At 44.7% G+C, this 18,285-nt stretch overlaps 1 protein-coding gene across 1 annotated transcript in view; it reads right to left on the bottom strand.

Moving 5' to 3' along the window:
* Positions 1-18,285, bottom strand: part of ADAMTS10 (ADAM metallopeptidase with thrombospondin type 1 motif 10) — a 932,646-nt gene that overhangs the window by 282,849 nt on the left and 631,512 nt on the right. Inside the window, exon 10 of the mRNA XM_069649542.1 lies at positions 18,118-18,264. Coding sequence (XP_069505643.1) covers positions 18,118-18,264 — 147 coding nt within the window. The remainder of the gene's footprint in view (positions 1-18,117; positions 18,265-18,285) is intronic.

Below are 18,285 nucleotides of genomic sequence, written 5' to 3'. Positions count from 1 at the left end.
CCATTAAGATGACCCCCTTTTACCAACCTCAAAAATATTGAGCCCAAGAAAAATGGTGTCTAAGCTCAATCATAAATCCAGCAAAGGCTGGTTACAGGCTTAACATACAAAGAAAGACAATTAGAACAGGTCAAGAGCACAGTCACCAGTAGGAAAATGCAGTGATTTCCCCTTGAGTTGGGGACTTTTATGAAGCAGAGGATGATGGGGACTATATAAATTCCAAAAGCAAGTTGAGTCCAGGGAAGAATATTGAGCCACTTTATTACTGGATATATCATATCACCAAAGCCCATCCCAGTGAAAGATGAGGGCCTATTGCAATAGGTGGAACAGCATTTGCATTCGAACTCCAAGACATTTGAGAAGAGGAGATTTTTGTATGCCCCATCAGTGAAAGCTTCCTGTTCGTCACTCACAATTCCAATTCCACTGCCCAAAACTGATTCAGGAGTGTGATTAAAATTTGCCTTCAAAGCTCCTCATTTCCTAGGACGAACAGACGAAGAAAGGAAGTTCCAGGCATTGTACCATTCTGTTGTCAGTGTGGCTGTTATAAGGATGTTTAACCCTGCGGACGTGTGCATTGTCCAAGAGAAAAGGTATTTGGTGGAATCAATCGGGAGGAAATAAGGAAACCCCAACATGCTTTCACACATCAAAACACTGTTGTCATGATTCAATCAAAGGAGCTGGGATTGAAATGCAGAATGTGTATATATCCTGCAAGCGAAGAAGAAACACATTCCTCATTCATCTGACTCTGTAAGCTTAATTACAGCCATCCACCAAAGTGAAACCTGACCTCCTGGAGAAAGGATTGCCCAAAAAAGTGCCAGCTTCAATGCCAAGCTTGGTTTAAAATGTGTCACTTTCATTCAGAATGATGTTCACAAGTTTACTGTTGACAAAAAGCGTGTCGACAAAACTCCCAATACAATACAAAAAAAGTTGAACACCACCAGAGGTATGGGAAGTTTGACACAGAGGGTCAAACGACAAAACGTGTGAAACAAAAGTCTATATTTCAAGACTTTTTTTCCAAGGTTGGGATAGGTGTCTGTGGCAACAAGATGTTTATCAGCAGCTAAGAAGGATGTTCCTATGTCGTAGCTAAGTGAAAGGTGTCAGGAAGGGTTGAACAATAAGGTGCCACGGTTCTGAGTCTAGCATGCTTACTAAGCTCCCTTCTGCATGGGGGTCTTCTCACTCTGCCTTAGCTATGACCCCCTCGTAAGCATCTCTTGGCTTAAGGTCTGACCAAAAGGGGAGAAAGCACCTATGGGACCTAGGGGTTCACCTACAATAGAAAAGGAAATTCTAGGCTTGGAATACTTTGACGAAATGGTGTCTGGAGGGTCAAACTAAAGAGCGCAAGGATTCTTTCTCCAGTCTTTTCCAATTGGGATACTCGTCTCCCTAATGATCAGTATGCTCACAGTATCCGTTACACAATGCTCAGCATGCTTCTTGCTCACAAATAAGTACCTTTCTCTCTCTCCTCTGTCTAATAGGGATACTGGCTTCCCTAAGAAGCTCTATTCCGAGAACAGACTGGGTGATATAGAGCAGGCAGAACGTCTCCCTGCCCTCACCAACATGAGTTTGTGCCATTATGAGGCTTCAGAAGCCTCTGTGGACATCTTTTTTGTGGGCGGAAGCGTGCCCTTCATCAACCATTATGCTATCAGCGGATCACAGTCTTTATGCTACAAGCTGCACCACTGTCTCCAAGACTCGCTTTCTATTTGTATGAGGGCCCTGCCTGGGGAACAAGACCCCATGGCATTGTTGCAGGATGAAACTTGTCTCTTTGTAGCTTGGTTGATTATGTGTGAGGCTGTGTCTATAAGGCACCTCACAAGCCAACAGGATGCTTCAGGACCGGCTCGGATTTAGGTTTCCTCTGAACAGCCCTCTGAATCCCTGAGTAACCATTGGGTTATTACTGTTATTTGGACACTCTTGCTCTGATCACAGCAGAGACCGGGCAAATATATTTCACCACCTCCAGATGTTAAGATCATCAGATTCATGGAGGAGGTTGGCAATAGGAGTGGGGTCTCTACATCTCCCACCTTACGCTGCAGAGTCGCCCCAGGCTTTGGCAGCAAGCCCCTGTCTTCATCACACACTAGCTTTTGATTTGCTTTAACATCTTGGATCAAAGTGATATGCAATGGAATTAGGAAGTGTTGATTGGAGACACGTTACTAGCTAGGCTGAATGTTCCTCAGAGGAACCAGTCATTTTGTTGACATTTCTTCAGACAATCCTGTAGAGCGGCCATATTTTCAGGCCGAGATATAATAATGTCATTTTGGGTCATCGCCCCTTCTTCTTGATGACCACATCCAAGCTGGAGGAGGAGTCTCTCAGTTCTATTAGAAGTGATCAAAAGAAATCCTAGACAACTGTACAGAGAAATAAGTCATGGCCTCCATTTCATGGTAGTCTACTTTCGGTATACAGTGTTTATATCAAATTTTTATATTGAATGCCCATATATCGAATTTGTTATATTGAAAACCTTTATAGTGAATGCAATTAGGGGTGCAGTAAGGGTTAAATATTTGGTGTTTCCTGCTCACCAAACAACGATAATGCACCAATTCCAGATTCTAAAGCAAGAGATTGTTTCTTGGGTCCATAATGGAAATTAATTCTAGAAGATGTATACCTTCACACACCAATTAAAAATACCTGGGAGATGCTTACATTAGGCTGTGGCATGTAATCATTAATCATTCAAAGTTCGTCCAATTATCCGGCAATGAAACCCAGGCAAATGCACATTAAGTGTGTGGTTGACCGACAAAACCCGCGACACATGAAGTTAAATGAAATTTACTTGTATGGTGTAGGCAATTATCTAGAATGAAAATACAATGTTCCTTCCGGGGAATGCTCTAAGCTAGCAGTGTCCAAATGGGTGAAAAAAATACAGGCTTGTGGTCATTAGCAAGGTAGGTCTATGCATTCCAGGTAACCTGAAGCGATACCTCTCCTCGAGATGAGCTCCTCAGCAGTGTACTTGTCTAGATAAGAACAGTAGGAGGTATGGAGAAATGCCTATGGTACCTACTGGGTGTCACTCTGAATTTAAATAGGGTGCTCCATTCTGGGATTAGGCAAAGCAAAAAGGTGTCATGGTTGGGTAAACTATAGGGTGTAAGTGAGCAGACACTTCTTTCTCTCTATTACGGTCACATGGCTATATCACCCAGCTGCTTCTTGGATCAAACTACAGAAAAAGGTGTACAGCATAGAGCCGCTCCTTAGCACGGGTTACAGTGAAAGGGCTAGAACAATCTGCCCTTTCTTTGCACCACATCCTTTATACAGGGATATAGCACTCAGCTCAGTATTCGTAGTTCATCAAGGTGGACAGCACCGGACCAACTCTTCCTAAACTGGAGTAATAGTGCCGGAGTTCACTACTAATGGAACCTGTGCCCTTCTCACAAATAAGGCATTTCTGGCCCTCCACATTAGCAAGCAGTTCTGTTCCCCTTAGGATGCTACATAGTTCCAGCACCGAGGATCGCCACTAATTGGGGCCATCTCCCCCGAGTACTCAGCACTTCCGAGACCCTACTTCTCCTGAGTCTGTGGTTCTGCAACAGACTCATTTGGTGCCCCTCGTCTCTGGCTCTCTCCTACTGCGCGTTGTTGGTTTCTAAAAGCTGCTTCTCATTTTCACGATTGAACTATATTTATTTATTTGATTGTTTTTATATGGCGCCACACACCCATGGTCCTCAGGGCAGTAGGACTAATAGACACGAATCGAGAATAGAAAGGGATGAGCAGAGACTCAATCAACGCCCTTGTTAAAAATAAAGCTTTTCGGTCGAAATTTCTTGACCAAGGAAAGATTCTGGATATCAGCTGGAAGAAAGTTCCACATTTTCGGGGGCCCAGATGTTAAAACTGGAGCCTCCGAATTTAGCAGGTTTGTGTCCAGATTGACAGAAAATAATGGGAGAGTTGGACCGCAGAGTCTGTGGATAGGTTTCACATGCAGAGGGGCACTAAGGTAGCCAGGGCACCACCATGGATGCATTTCTGAGTCAATGACATCATCTTATGCTGGATATGACGCATCACCGGGAGCCAATGAGGGGCGCGCCTGAACGAAGTGACGTGCTCAGCTTTATAATGCCCTCCACCTTCACTGGCCTCTTTTAGACCCTTTCTTTGTTCCTGTTTCTCCCTATTCACTCATTTGTCTAATGATGTCTCTATTGGTGTGGAGTTTTTTTTACGCTGGGGTTGGTCCATGGTTTCACAAGCTGATGATAAACTCAGTGGCCATCTTAGGAACAGGGGAAAACCTACCTTTTGTGCCAGCTTGGTGTTGCTTCGCCTCGACACTCCGTGGCATAACCATTTCCGTGGTGACATCTATGTCTGTGATGCCCTCAGTGGACTCTCTACTTCTGGTATAAACTGGACAATTGTGCATGAGGATCTCACCTTGCAAGCGGGGCGCTAGAACAGCACACTGGAACTTCCATCTCTCTGTTTTATGTTTGCCACACTGTGTGGCAGTTGCTATTTTGCTGTAAAGACCCATGTGGCATACCGGGTCCCACAGATTTTGTTCTCGTGCCATATCGTTTGCACAAGAGTCTGTCTAGTCACAAGAGGAAATCTAATGCTTACTCGTTTACCAAATGAACTCGTGGTTGTCACGTGACACATGTAACACATAGGTTCATAGGCGTGCTTTCTATAACGTGCATGCAAGAGCAAGGTTGCAGCTCTGCCTTCTGCATACCCCTACCTCTTACGTCACATCACATAGACACAGCCCAGGGATCTGAAGGTGCTCTTTGCAGCACCCACTCTGTACAGCCTCCAGGTAGTTCTGCGTTCTATTGTTTCTGCTCTGTGAGACACGCTTTATTGGGATTTACCCAGGGCTTTAAGTGGGGTAAGAAATCGAGAGGGGCCCCTCATTTGGGGGCGTGGCTTACGGGATGGGCGTGGCCTAAAAGTACATAAACCATAGTAGGGTATGCAAACAAATATATAAATGCATGTAAGCATTTATATATTTGTATGCATACCTTACTATGGGTTGTGTACTATGCAAGCCATCTTTAGTAAACATAGAAATATGTTACAAATGCCTATGTTCATAAAAGATGGCTTTAAAAGTACACAAACCATCTTAAGGTATGCACATACATATATAAATGCTTACATTTTTATATTTGTGTGCCTTACTATGGTTTGTGTACTTCAAGATGGCTTTAAAAGTACACAAACCATAATAAGGTACCCACACAAATATGTAATATTAATATATTTGTGTGCGTACCTTATGGTTTGCATACTTTTCAAGCCATATTTCTATGTTTATAAAAAGATGGCTTGAAAAGTACACAATTCAATCCATCTTGTATAAAGCTTTGACGACGGACAAAGCCCAACGCGTCTTTGTCTGTCGGCAAAGCTTCATAAAAGATGGCTTGAATTGTGCACTTTTCAAGCCATCTTTTATAAATATAGACATGATCACAGAGTGCCCAGGTTCACCGAGGGTCCAAGACACCTCGGTGACCTAGGGAGGTGGAAACAAAAGTACACCAACTTCCTCCTGTGAGCCCTTGCGTGAGGGATCACAGGAGTAAGTTACAGTGACTGACAGAAGTGCCAGTCAGGCAGAGCTGTGGCTGGCTGGCACTTCTGTGAGCTTGCCTTCCTCGAAAATGGTGGGCGCATCTCCCGTTGCAGCTGTGGCCGCGGCAGAGTAATGTGTCACAACGATGCTGTGGTGGGACCCAGGGGCCCCGGCAGGGCCCCGGCTCAGCCCCACTGTTTGGAGACTGCCGGGGCCCCACTTAAAGCACTGGATTTACCTTCATTACAGGTGCCAGTTTGGAGGAAGCCTTCCAAGTGCCGCCAACGGACCACGTGAAGATAATTCACCTACTAGGAAAGCAGTATAACAGAGCAGATGCGCGGTAACTGTTTTGCACTTGAGGGCTGCTTGCAGTACCACTTCCCATGCTGTTCCATTTGTGCTTGTGAGATATGCAATTCTCGCACTCTGTGGCACCACGTTGAAGAGGATGCCTCCCAGTCCTTGCATCTGTACATGAAAACATTAGCAATCAAAATGTACAAATGCCAACACTATAAAACTGACACGCTGTTAACAGGTGTGGCTTATGTAGCATGCAAGCTAACGTCTGTGGAGTCAGCAGATCTCAAAATGGGCAGAGGTCTTAGAGAGAGGTGTCTTAGCATTTGACAGACCTCCGTCAGTTGCTCTTGGAATACCAGGAAAAGAAGGTAGACGGTGGGATAGACAGGAAGAAATTGCTACTAAAGGGATAGCATATTAGTGTTGTGTTACTGTTGCAATGCACGTTTTTCACAGCTACATTTTAAAAAAAAAATAGATATTACCGTGCTCATTTATTTGGTGTTTATTGGCTGAATGGCAAATGTTATTCTTGCATGCTGGCTGCAGATATCTGATCTATGGTCATCTTTAGTTTTCCATTTCATTTTGGGATTATTCATTTCTATTTCTTACTTGGAGATTGAGTTTAAACATCAGTGCGTTGTTGCTTCTTAACCCTCCGCCAGGACTAATTTCTGAAGGTTTCCTTCCAAATCCACTTTCTAGGAGGGTATTTCAATGGAGCCGTCTCACCGACTCCCACCAAAGGTAACATTGCCTTTCTGCACTTGCTTGTTTTTAGCTGTGTTTACATTGTAATTGGGCTCTGAGAAGGTGCTTCAGCACCACCTTTGTGACATAAAATGAATGCCATGGAGTGAGTTGGGGGATGGTATTTCTAGGAAGGAACACCCCCCATCTCCCACATTCATGGTTGACCCATATCACAACAGGACGCTGGCAGCAGCTGCAATTGGCCTTTGGGCTCCGACATTCAGATCTCACAAGTGCAAGATCCTGAATGCAGTATGTGGCAGACACAGGTATATCCACCCTTAGTGATTTCATTTTCATGACAAAATATGGGAGGTCTGTCCACATTGAAGATGTGCTACACAGTCACTGAAGGCCCTCACACCTTTCATCTTTAGATGGACATGTTTATGAAAAAAACATCTGCTGAGACTCCAGTCAACAAGCAGGCCCCATTTTAATGTACTCCCTGCACCCAGGCTCACCAGCATTAAGTCCTCATCTGTAATGCTGCTTTTCCTGGGTTCCTGCTGGCTTAAGGCAAGCTAAACGTTGCACATCAGATGTCACCAGCCACTTGCCTCGCAGAATCCTCACTGCCACCGCCCTGGCCTTCTGGATGTCCTCTGCAGCATGACACTCAACTGCAGCTTAGCATCCACTTGCCATCTCCACTACTAGGCCATAAGATTGCAAATCCTGGCAAATGCCTATCCAGTGCCTACAGAAAGGTTTAAACTGTTGGATTTGTCCATGCATGCTAACATGTTTTTTAAAGTTTTAAAATGGATCTTCCTGGCCTTTGAGGCACTAGTGACATTGTAGGAGGTGTTACATACCTAAACTACCATGCAGATCATAAAGAGGCCCTCTGCAAGACCGCACATCAATATTGGAGGCCCATTTCATTTGTGTATTGTAGAGGTTTCCAAAAGAAGTATTAAGGCATTAATAGTAATTAGCGCTCAGCTATGTTTGCCACAGTGATTTGAATAAAGTACAACAAATAGAAAATTAGGCTTTTTGGAGGTAAAAGCAGATTCCCTTGCCTTTGTACCATGGACTACTACCGTCTTCCAAACTTAATTGTCTTGCATCAGAACCATGGTTTTAGAGTTTGGAGCATGTGTTCTTGGATATAAAATCTGAAAGGTGAATAAACTGTTACAAAACATAAATCAATAGATGGAATTGTGCACCGTTGTAAACTATAAACATTCAATTAATCTATTGTGTTGAAATTAATACGTGTTTGTAGTTGATTAATGGGTATGAAAACAGTTTGAATTAGAATATATAAGGTGGGCTTTGCTAACACAGTTAATAACCTTGTTAAAGATTTGTTATCAGCAAAAGGTGATAACAAAGTGTTCACAGCCAAGTTGGACATTTCAGGAAACAAAGGCTAATACAATTGTTTTAGATAATGACCGACTTAAAGCCAGAGATGTTTGTGAGCTAAGTGACTTAATAATGCTGAACATGACAACCAATCGATCAATGACAGGTTAAACTTAGGGCAGTCATTAGGAAGAAAAAAGAACAAAGGAAGAAAGAAGAAACATGAGAAGGACAAAAGAGAAAGGTGGAAACAACAAACAGACCCACTGACATCCAGAATGAGATAGGGTGGAGGGAAAGCTGTTGTCTGGGCAACACGGCAAGAATACACAAACCGACACAAACCCTCGTTAAGCATCATTATTCACAGAACGGATTCGCCAAAGACATGTCTCCATTCCCTGGACAGCACACCCTGAGGGCTCTAGCAGTGATATGCCTCAGAATCCTATTCAGGCTGTAGCTCCCTTTCCCCTTTAAAGGTAAAACCTGACAAAATAAGTCGTTTTGTTAAATGTGGTGTGCTTTTCCCCACCAAAATTAAAGTTTTGTGCTATCAAAAGGTGAAAACACTCCACAAAATGGATACATGCCCGGCCCTCTTAAAATCCTGTCGAGGCCACTGCTCCATTATATAGCTCATTAAGAGTGGGGTGACCTAGTAGCATGACTTTACAATATAGCCTTTGACTTATGCTCACTCATATTTTGGACATTCTTAAGAACATGATCAGGCCTTGAACTCTAAAATGCAGAGTGCTTGGACAGTGACCTACCATTGTCCCAAGAGCTTGGGTGAAATCTCCAGCCCACTAAAGCCAGCCGACCAGGGCCTGCTGGCCAGTGCTGTGAGTTACACGAGGAGATACCGGTGGGATCACCAGAGTCCTCCTCGTTATTCAAGGAGTCCCCCTTCAGGAACACTCCAAGTCATCCATCATATTTCGGATGAACACCAAGTGCACAACTGACTGACACATACACAAAAAGGTACCCCTCAGTCAGCCATTCAGACCTAATCCAGTGCATATCTTTACAGGTACAGGGGACACAACGGAAATTGTGGATGGAAATACCCTAATGGACAGCCTTGATTAAGCACCAAGAAGCCACGATGCTGACATCATTAGTGACACCACAACATAGCAGCGTTAGTCATGAAGTACACTGGCAGCCCTGCACTGCATTACACAAACTTACACTTGTATACACGAAGAACATTCTTACACAGTTCTATAGCTAGAGGACCGATACATATACATACTGTGAAAGCTTTATTATTTTTCTTATTAGCCAAATGTAGTAACACAGAAACTTAACAAGAGATCCTGAGCAAGCTTGCAGATGCTTATGGCAAATAACGCCATGAATAACAGGAGTATATATACAACCTGGTACGACCATGTGTGACTGGTTCCATGTAATTTCATCGAGGGATGTTTTTTCATTGGGTTTTTTACCGCGATTTCGTTTACAAAAAAAACATCGATTTTTAAAAAAAAAAAATTTTGGGGGGGGGTTCCCTCACCAACCCTCCAGTTTCTTTAATTTGTGTTTATTCCCAAACACCCACTCCCCATATATATAATTTACTAACCCCCTAAAAAATTCGATGGGTTTTTTCGAAAGATTTCGCAGCAAAAACCCCGCGAAAAAACATCCCGTGATGAAAGGACGTCGTACCGTGTGACTAATCTATAGGAAACCTAGCATAACACGAACATGTAGAAATTGCATTCCATGTCTAAGGAAAATTACAAAAGGCCTCAATCCCCAGAAAACGAGATAAAAGCCGACTCAGGCTGCACGGAGCGCAAGGCAAGCTCACAGCCAAGTTCAGAGATACACAGTCACATTCCAAACTGCAGAAAAATTGAATAAATCCTCATAAATGCAGGCCCAAGAGCTTGATTTTGTGGTCTACAAGCACGTGATCCACGCAAGCTAGACAATGGGCATTCACCCATGGGGAGAAAGGAGAGCCAATCTCAGCAACCCAGACGAAGTGTGAAACAAGTGTTGCAACATGGAGACGCACTCTCATAGGCAAAGGTGGTACACTACCAGATACAATACAGACACATAATCGTTTCACATTACCTTGAAGAGGTGCACAGAGAGCTGAGAACCGAATCCGGTCCCAGGCCTGGGGAGACCAGCTCCAGCAAATCATGAAATAGAAAATCAGGGGTGGATGGCAAAGGGCAAGAACCAATGGTAAACCCACTACTCTGCAACAATGTAATAGATAGTTTCTTGGGGACGGGGCAGGACAGACACCTGACATGCAAGGACCAGTAGAATAACCACTATAGGGTACGTCTATATGGGTTACCATGCAGCACCTAATCAGTAACAGGGATAGATTTTTGGGGAAGGGCCCAGGTTGATGACGCCATGTCACAACAAAACTAGGGAGCGCGCATTGTAAAGTTGAGATGTACTGGAGAATCTTGATTGTCTTGTATGATCCCTTTTGGTTTTTGTAATAAACCGCAGTTCTAACTTGCTGTTGGATGAGTCCTCTGTTCTGGGGAAAGGTGTTGGGCCCTTGGGAGTCGGACAGACCCCCAGACGACCTCTGCCATACCGGGGAACCATCCCAACCATCCCAACACCAACATGAAGATGTTATGTTTATGTTATTAGCATTTGTAAAGCGCGCGTTCGCCCAAGGGCATCATGGCACTAGAAGGGAAGCTACCCATTCGGAGAAGGCCAGTAGAGTGGTCAGGCTAAGAACAGATTGGTTTTCAACGCTCTTCTGAATCCGAGATGGTTAACAGTGGCCCTAAAAGGTTCAGGGAGACTGTTCCAAAATATGGTCGCGGCAACAGAGAAGGCTCTACCACCGAGCCTTGATCAAGATAGAAGCACTGTAGTAGATCATTTGGCTCCCCCTGACTTGGGCCACCACTCATTTATGGAAAAGGGCTAGAGCTGCTTTGTTTAGAAAGAAACTGAACCAATGAGTCAATGGAATGCAAGAATGGGAAGAGGTCAAGGGAGCGTTCATCACAGCAGGGCCCGTTGGGAAATAACATTTTTATGCACATACCGTATTAGTTTGCTCCCTGCTTAAACCTGGGGATTGTTCACCATCTGCTGCCTGAAAGTCCAAGCTTTGGGGAAACAAGATTGCTAGCAGCAAATGCAGCACACCATATGGGGGTCTGACTTCTGCGTGATTCTAAGATGGCTACTGGGCCTTTGAAACCCTCAGAGCTTGTACCCTGACTATCCAGGTGAGCCTGATAATGTTATTAAAAAAGAAAACTATTTAGGGAGCCTAACAAAATCTGCATTTGGGATTGACCAACAGTAAAACAGATTAATGATCTACAAGAGGGAGATGAAAGACTGAAAGAAATTAGTATTAGGAATCAAAAAGTGGCAGCAGCAGAGAGAAGCCAGAGGAAGGAGCTGAAAAACCTGGGGAAGCAGGATAGTCTAGAAGACCGGAGGTAATGGACCAGAGAGAACTGTAGGGCTGCACAAGAGTGCAAAGGCAAGCAAGATGGATACACCCAGCGAGCCGACACAGCTGGAGTGCTGATCAATCTCAAAGAGTTGAATGGCCACAGACAGCTGAAAGGGTCTAGAGGCCTGATTGGCTCCAGCGTGTTAAATGACTCCAAAGGGCTCAGAGGTTTGACAGAACAGATGGCACCTTTTTGTTAGATAGTTTGGTGAAGCGGACACCCATTTACATTTAAGATCAACTAATCACACTTTTGACATGTACCCCAATACAGTCCATGAAACTGATATCACTTGTTGTATGCTCGGTTTATTCTGCCCTAGACCGAAATGTAACTTAACATGCAGGTGCATACGGACAGTAGCTTAAAGTGGAGTGTGGAATTTAGTAGCAACAGGTTTTTTGAGAGCCATATCCTTTGCAGCACTTGACCCACATAACCACTGTGGGTTCATTTGACCATTTCTCCTAAAAAACGAAATCGATTCTAAACCACATAGTGACTTATTTACATTTCAATCTGCTTCCAACATTTCTGCTGTTTTAGAAGAACTCATTCCTACTTTAGAACGTGCCTTCTTTAAGTAGTTGTAAATGATTAACTTACACTACAACTGCCCGATGTTTGTTTGCATAATCCGAGCACTAAACATGGATTACATTCTGTGCATACTTGTGTGATAATAAATATGTATAAATCACGTGTCTACAGGTGAGAAGCATTGCGTGACAAAATGCATTGTAGGTTTGACTGTATTGGTGGCAATACATTTACCAATACAGGAAAAATACAGTACAGTAATTATTTTCAGTGCTTAATTTGTAAAACAAATAAGTGCCATGGCCCAAATATTTTCTCATACTCCTGTGACACTGCGGGTGGGCAGATCCCCACGACTGCCGCCACCATGCACAGCTGCTCCCCACAGTGTCGACATATTTGGGGTTGCACTACAGCTCGCACCTGCTCATTGTGGTTTATGGATGCACTATCACCACTTCATAATTCAACGGGTGAGTCTGAGACAATAAGTGCCGGGGCTCAAAATAAGTGTCAGGGCTGAGCCCTGGCTAATACCCCCACAAATGATGGTTATATGTCCAGGGAGAGATTAGCAACACGGTGTGAAGCAACATACACACTTATCTCCCCAGCCAGGCTACACCGCTTCCTGCTGTAAACAATCTGCACGTAAAAATAATTTCTCCTCTCCACATTTGCTATTTTATTCTTGAAGTTTTCATGTTGCGAGAATATTGACTCTACATACATTCGGAGCAGATCTTCCGAGTTCATCGCAGCAAGGGAGGACCTCTGCTGTTGGCTTGCTGGGTGTTGCCTGGATGACGACATGTGCGATGTGACAGCCTAAAGAAGTCCCAGAGCTAGTGATGCTGTATTTGGTCACGTATAATATGGTGAGGCTTTAAAATACATAGAAATGTACTTTTTTGTGCCCCATCTTTGCTTGTCACCACCTAACGGATTTATTTATTTATTTTATTTATTATATTTGTTATATTTGTTGGTAGCTCCCAGACCTGGAGGTATCACAGCGCTAAGAACAAGGTGAGGTGTACATTAGGTTACAGGTACCATAGTAGGAAGGTGTTTACAAGGTGACAGAGGTCGGGAGTCAAGTACAAAGTAGGTAAGACAGTACATTACATGTATTTGTCAAAGAGTAGAGTTTTCGCTTTCTTACGGAAGAGGGCGTAAGCAGGTTCATCTTGGATGTGCTGAGGCAGTGCATTCCAGAGTGTGGGAGCGATGGTAGTGAAGCAGGATCCCCCGGATCTTTGTCTGGCAAATCTGGGAATGCTCAAGGCAGAAGTGGTAGAGGAGCAGAGATTGCGCACGTTGTATTTTTTTGGTGATACGTTGCGTGAGGTAGGGGGGGCAGTGTTATGTAGGCAGCGGTGGGTGATGGCAAGGAGTTTGAACTCAGTGCAGGCTTTGATGGGAAGCCAGTGCGCCTCCCATCTGATGTGGGAGATGTGGTCGGAGCGCATCAGTCCCCAGACAGCTCTGAGGGCGTTTTGCAGCAATTGGATTTTAAAAAGATTCTTGGTGGAGGTCCCAGCTAAGATTGCGTTGCAGTAATCTAATTTGCTGCCTATGATTGTTCTGGCTAGAGTGAGGCAGTTATCAGAGGTGAGGAATTTCCTGGAAAGATGTATTAGTTTAGTAGAGTATGCAGTAGAGGAGGCAATGGCTTTGACATGTTTTTGCATATTTAGTTCTGCGTCCAAGTAAACGCCCAGCGTTTTTACGTGGTTGGAGACGGGGATGGTGTTGCTGTCTATGCAGAAGGAGGAGAAGGCAAGGCAGAGACAGTTGAGGTGATGTGGAGATCCTACGATTAGTAGTTCTGTTTTTCCATCATTCAGACAGAGATGGTGGATGGCCATCCAAGCTTGTATGATGCTGAAGACATGGTTGATGAGCGTGGAGTCGGTGTCATGGTTTCCGGAGAGTTTGAGGAGTCGTCGTGTGTCGTTGGCAAAATTGGTGTAGGGGATGTTGAGACTGTCGAGATGATCAAAGGGCAGTTTGGTGGACATGTTGTAAAGGGTGGGGGAGAGGCATGAACCCTGAGGGACAGGGTGGACACAGGTATGGGGTCAGCTGACTTGGAGTCTACAAAAACCCTGGTGATTCTGCCGGAGAGAAAGGACTGAATCCAGAGGGTGGCTTCTGGAGAGAGGTGGAAGGTGGTGGTGAGGTGTTTGAGAAGTATGTCATGATCGACTAGGTCGAAGGCTGTGTAAAGGTCTAGAAGTAGAAGGATGGCGAGTTTTCACTAAGCATGTAAATTATTACAGTGGCATATTCTTCGGCATGCTGCGATATCCCTGACTCCTGTCGAGAAGTATAAGGCCCCCTTGTTCCGGATACATGTCCTCTGTAAAGTATGAGCTGATAGAGGCCTAGAGGCTGCATGGGTCTGAAAGAGGGCCAGCATGGAGAAAGCACACAGATGCTATGGAAGGGTGGGTGCAGTGTAATATCCCTGCCATTATTCTATCATCCTCAGTTCTGGCACGTTGCAACACTATTCTTGTCTAGACTAGTGGTGATTCTTTGCTAATTTCAAACTGTGTCCTCACCCTGCCCGGCTTGTATCCTCAACACGTGTATTTGTGAGCAGCTGGGTGTCATTTCGAGAAGGAATGATATACACAGTAATCAGCAGAGAGCCGTGGCATTCCCTGGGTAGGGTGGTGGCTTTAAAATAATCCTCAAAGTACTGAATGATTTTATCCGGGAGATGCAGGGGTATTTTGGAACATATACCAGGAACAATGACAGGAGCACATTACAAAAATGGACAGAGATCGCTCCAATGATCCAAAAACCATGTTGGCCTCTCGACAGAAGCTTGACACAATGCTTTGTACGCAGGAGATTTCTTTGCGGAATGGCTTGTCGTGGTAATCAGTGTTCGCCCTCCTGCACTCCTACAGCATAGGAAAGCAAAAGCAGCACTTTGAAGAGTGTTGTTAACAGGCAGTTTATATATGGAGTCGCGGGAGTCTAGCACCAGTCGAGGGTGACAGGGTCCTCAAGCGACAGGCTGTACAATGGCTGCTCGATGTACTCAAGGGATGCAGGGAGATTTGGCTCGGGCATTGAACTGCCAACCTACAAAAAGAAGCGCAACCATGCCTGAGTGTAGTCTGCGTCACCCAGCTACTCCACCTGCTTAACATGTTGTCTTCTACATTTTCCACTGTGGCTTTGCCTTTCTTCCCTCCATTAGTACTTCCTATTTGTTCTATCTTGTATACAAAATCTCGGTGTTTTATGTCAAACTACTTAGAGTTTGCGCTCATGGTTTGGTCGGGATGAACTGTTTTGTCGAGTTTTACTTCTTGTGGAGCACAGCACTTCATCCGTAAGACGTGTTATTTTTCAGCTCCGATTCCTCCTTTGTACTCTATTCGTGACTTCGTTGGCATTTTCCTCCAGTTTATTTTTTTATAAGTTATGTGTGTGTGGGGGTTAGTGGTTGGGGTGGTGGGGATAGGGGTTGAGAGTTTTGAGTAGAGGGAGTTGTACAGGAGATATGTATTGAACATGTCTGTTTCTGCGATACACTTGCAAGAGTCTTCATTGTTCGGTTTTGTTTCTAATTATTTATTGGAATAAGTAAAAAGGATTCATAAAAAAACAAAAAGGTGGTTTTGAGATTTTGGGCAAAGGATCACCCAGGGTAGTCACTGAGTGAGCAGCCGTAAGGCAGCATGATCGCCCTAATGAAAGACCTAAACGAACAAAGAACATCGTTCCTAGGCCGCACCTCTGTCTTCCTGTCCTTGTGAATTCCTGCACAGCGTCCGCTGTCCAAGTCTTCTGGCCTGCCACCTGATGGTAAAGCAGCCTATTAGCCATCGTCGGCTGGGCAAGGAGTGGATCCATCCAAGCACGGCGGGAGAGTCGCGTTCCTGCAGTATGTTTAGCCTCTTGCGAAGGGAGTTGACTAGTAGGAGTCTTCTAGAATTGAGGGGAGTGCAACGTAACCACTTGTTCTGATATCCCTCAGCGCGACGGAGCATCCCACACTAGGGATCTCCACAGAACCCAGGGCGTCCGGTGGAACAATGTTGAAGACACCGGCAGCAGCGCTGGTGTCTTGAGTCGAGGTGGATTCATGATGCACAGACAGGCGGCCTGCAGGAGGTCTCTGAAACAGAGTTCCCTTGCCTCATATGGACCATGTGTATCCTTTTCGCTGGTATATCTTCAGCAGCATTGGACGTACTCATCAAAAGGGTGTAAGGAGCCAATAAACACGAGCCGGCACTACCTTAAAAACCCTGAGGGAGGGTCACATCTATCGGTAAATTGACTGCATCCCACAATATACAGCACCTGCTGCAGTGCACGGCACATCAGCTAGCCGGGAACCCACCGATTACAAACCTGTGCATAACCGACTGGAAACAAAAACCGTAGGAAATACCTTTTCCTGTAACTCTGACAACAACCCTTGTTTTTCAACCTCTTTCTACAGGGTCCGAATGTTGAACATTTCTCCTCATTTCTATAGTAGCAGTGTCCTCTTGCTCGCCCTCCAGAACTTTCTAGGAGACACTGTGTTCTCCTTAAAGTAGCCACAACTCTTGTAAAACGTTCTACCAGTTTTTGTTTTCTCTAAGCTTTCTTCTGATTGCAACAGCTAGACCAGCCCCAAATTTTGCAAAAGAGCCATTACTGTTTTGAATGGGATCATAGTTTATAAACTAAAATAGTGCTATCAATGTATTTCATAACTGTATCGCAAAGCACTTGAATTTCACCTCTCAAGCATCAGAGGAAACCCTCCCATCTACTCAGCCTGCGCTAGAACAGTGGCGCCTTTTCGGAGGTACCTGCAGGTAGTAGTGGGTGCAAGCAGCGTAGTTTGTACCTCAGTCAGAGGGTGGTGTAGGGCTGGGCTGTCCACCCAGCAACCAGTAAAATCATGTCAGGAGTCAGGAGGGCCACCATGAACATGCATGAGGAAAATGCACATACGATGAAGTTTAACCCTAGTCGGTACTAGGTATGATACTCACTGGCAGCAACACAAAGGCTTTGGATTTCTGACTAAGTCAGGAACACCACAAATGGATTAACCGATTTTCCAGAAAGCTCGGTCAGACAGGATACTCATGACGTACAAGCGGAAACAAGTTCTACGGCTGTTTGGTTACAGAACATTTTGACATTTTAAATATTAGAAAAAACAACATTTTAACTTTTGCCTTCCTGGAAAATGCCCTGGTCTACGGTTCATCACAGCTGGCTTGAGAACTATTGTATTTTATTCCCGTGGCTATTGTGCAGTTGACTTCCACGCTTTTCCCTGGGAGCATTAAACATGACCTACTCAACACACCATTACATAGAACTAAACAATTAACTTAACATCCTGGAGCACCCCTTTCCTGAACACCACAATGTGGGACAAAGGAACCCATGTCAGGGGCGCACTGCAATATTGCACGACAAATGCACTCAGCAAGCAATGCCCCAATGCAAAAATACTTGCAAACAATGCTTATTTGCACTGCTGCTAAATTTGGCACAGTGCAAATGGCCGCGGCAAACTGCAACGCATCGGCGCAACATTTCTGTAATGGGAACAGGAATCAGAATGTATCTACAGATCATGTGATGCATATGGACTGGGACTGCCCCAAGGTTCAGAGTCACAAATAATTTTGACGCATTGCATTGACGTCACCAGAGCCTCCTGTCACATTTGGTAGGAATCACATATACCCTAGTAATATAGTACTCAAGTCTTAATACCAAAAGAGCTTGCATGCAGGAATGGCGAGTGTTGGTTTAAGGAGGTTTCCACTCATTTTTTATTGGAAATTAGCATAGTTAGGTCATCCAATCTGGACATGGTCTGGGCTCCATGCAAAGTCCAAGGATTCTAATGGCCTACACAGGAAATGAGACATGCCAAGTACTCGGTACTGGCCGAATGCAATACCAACTGGTAAGACAAAGCTGATATTCAGAACCCGGACCCGGTGTGTGCACCACACTAACACTCCATCTCTCGTTCAGTCACGGCGTGTTCCACACACAAATTAAGTGCACAAAGCCAACCGCGATACATACTCCAGGAAGCTGGTGATGTAGTCCCTGCTGCATGCAGACCAGACAAATGGGTTCGTTTTCATGGTGATGTGGGCAGCCATGAGCTTGGCGGTTTCTTGTCCCCGGGAGCCACAGTTATTTCCAACTCCGTCGTGGTTCATGCCAAAGCTGAAAAATGAAGAGCACATA

Source organism: Ambystoma mexicanum, chromosome 1p (assembly GCF_040938575.1).
Source record: "Ambystoma mexicanum isolate Mex_15411 chromosome 1p, UKY_AmexF1_1, whole genome shotgun sequence".
Taxonomy (NCBI): domain Eukaryota; kingdom Metazoa; phylum Chordata; class Amphibia; order Caudata; family Ambystomatidae; genus Ambystoma; species Ambystoma mexicanum.
This window is presented reverse-complemented; position numbering and strand designations above follow the sequence as displayed.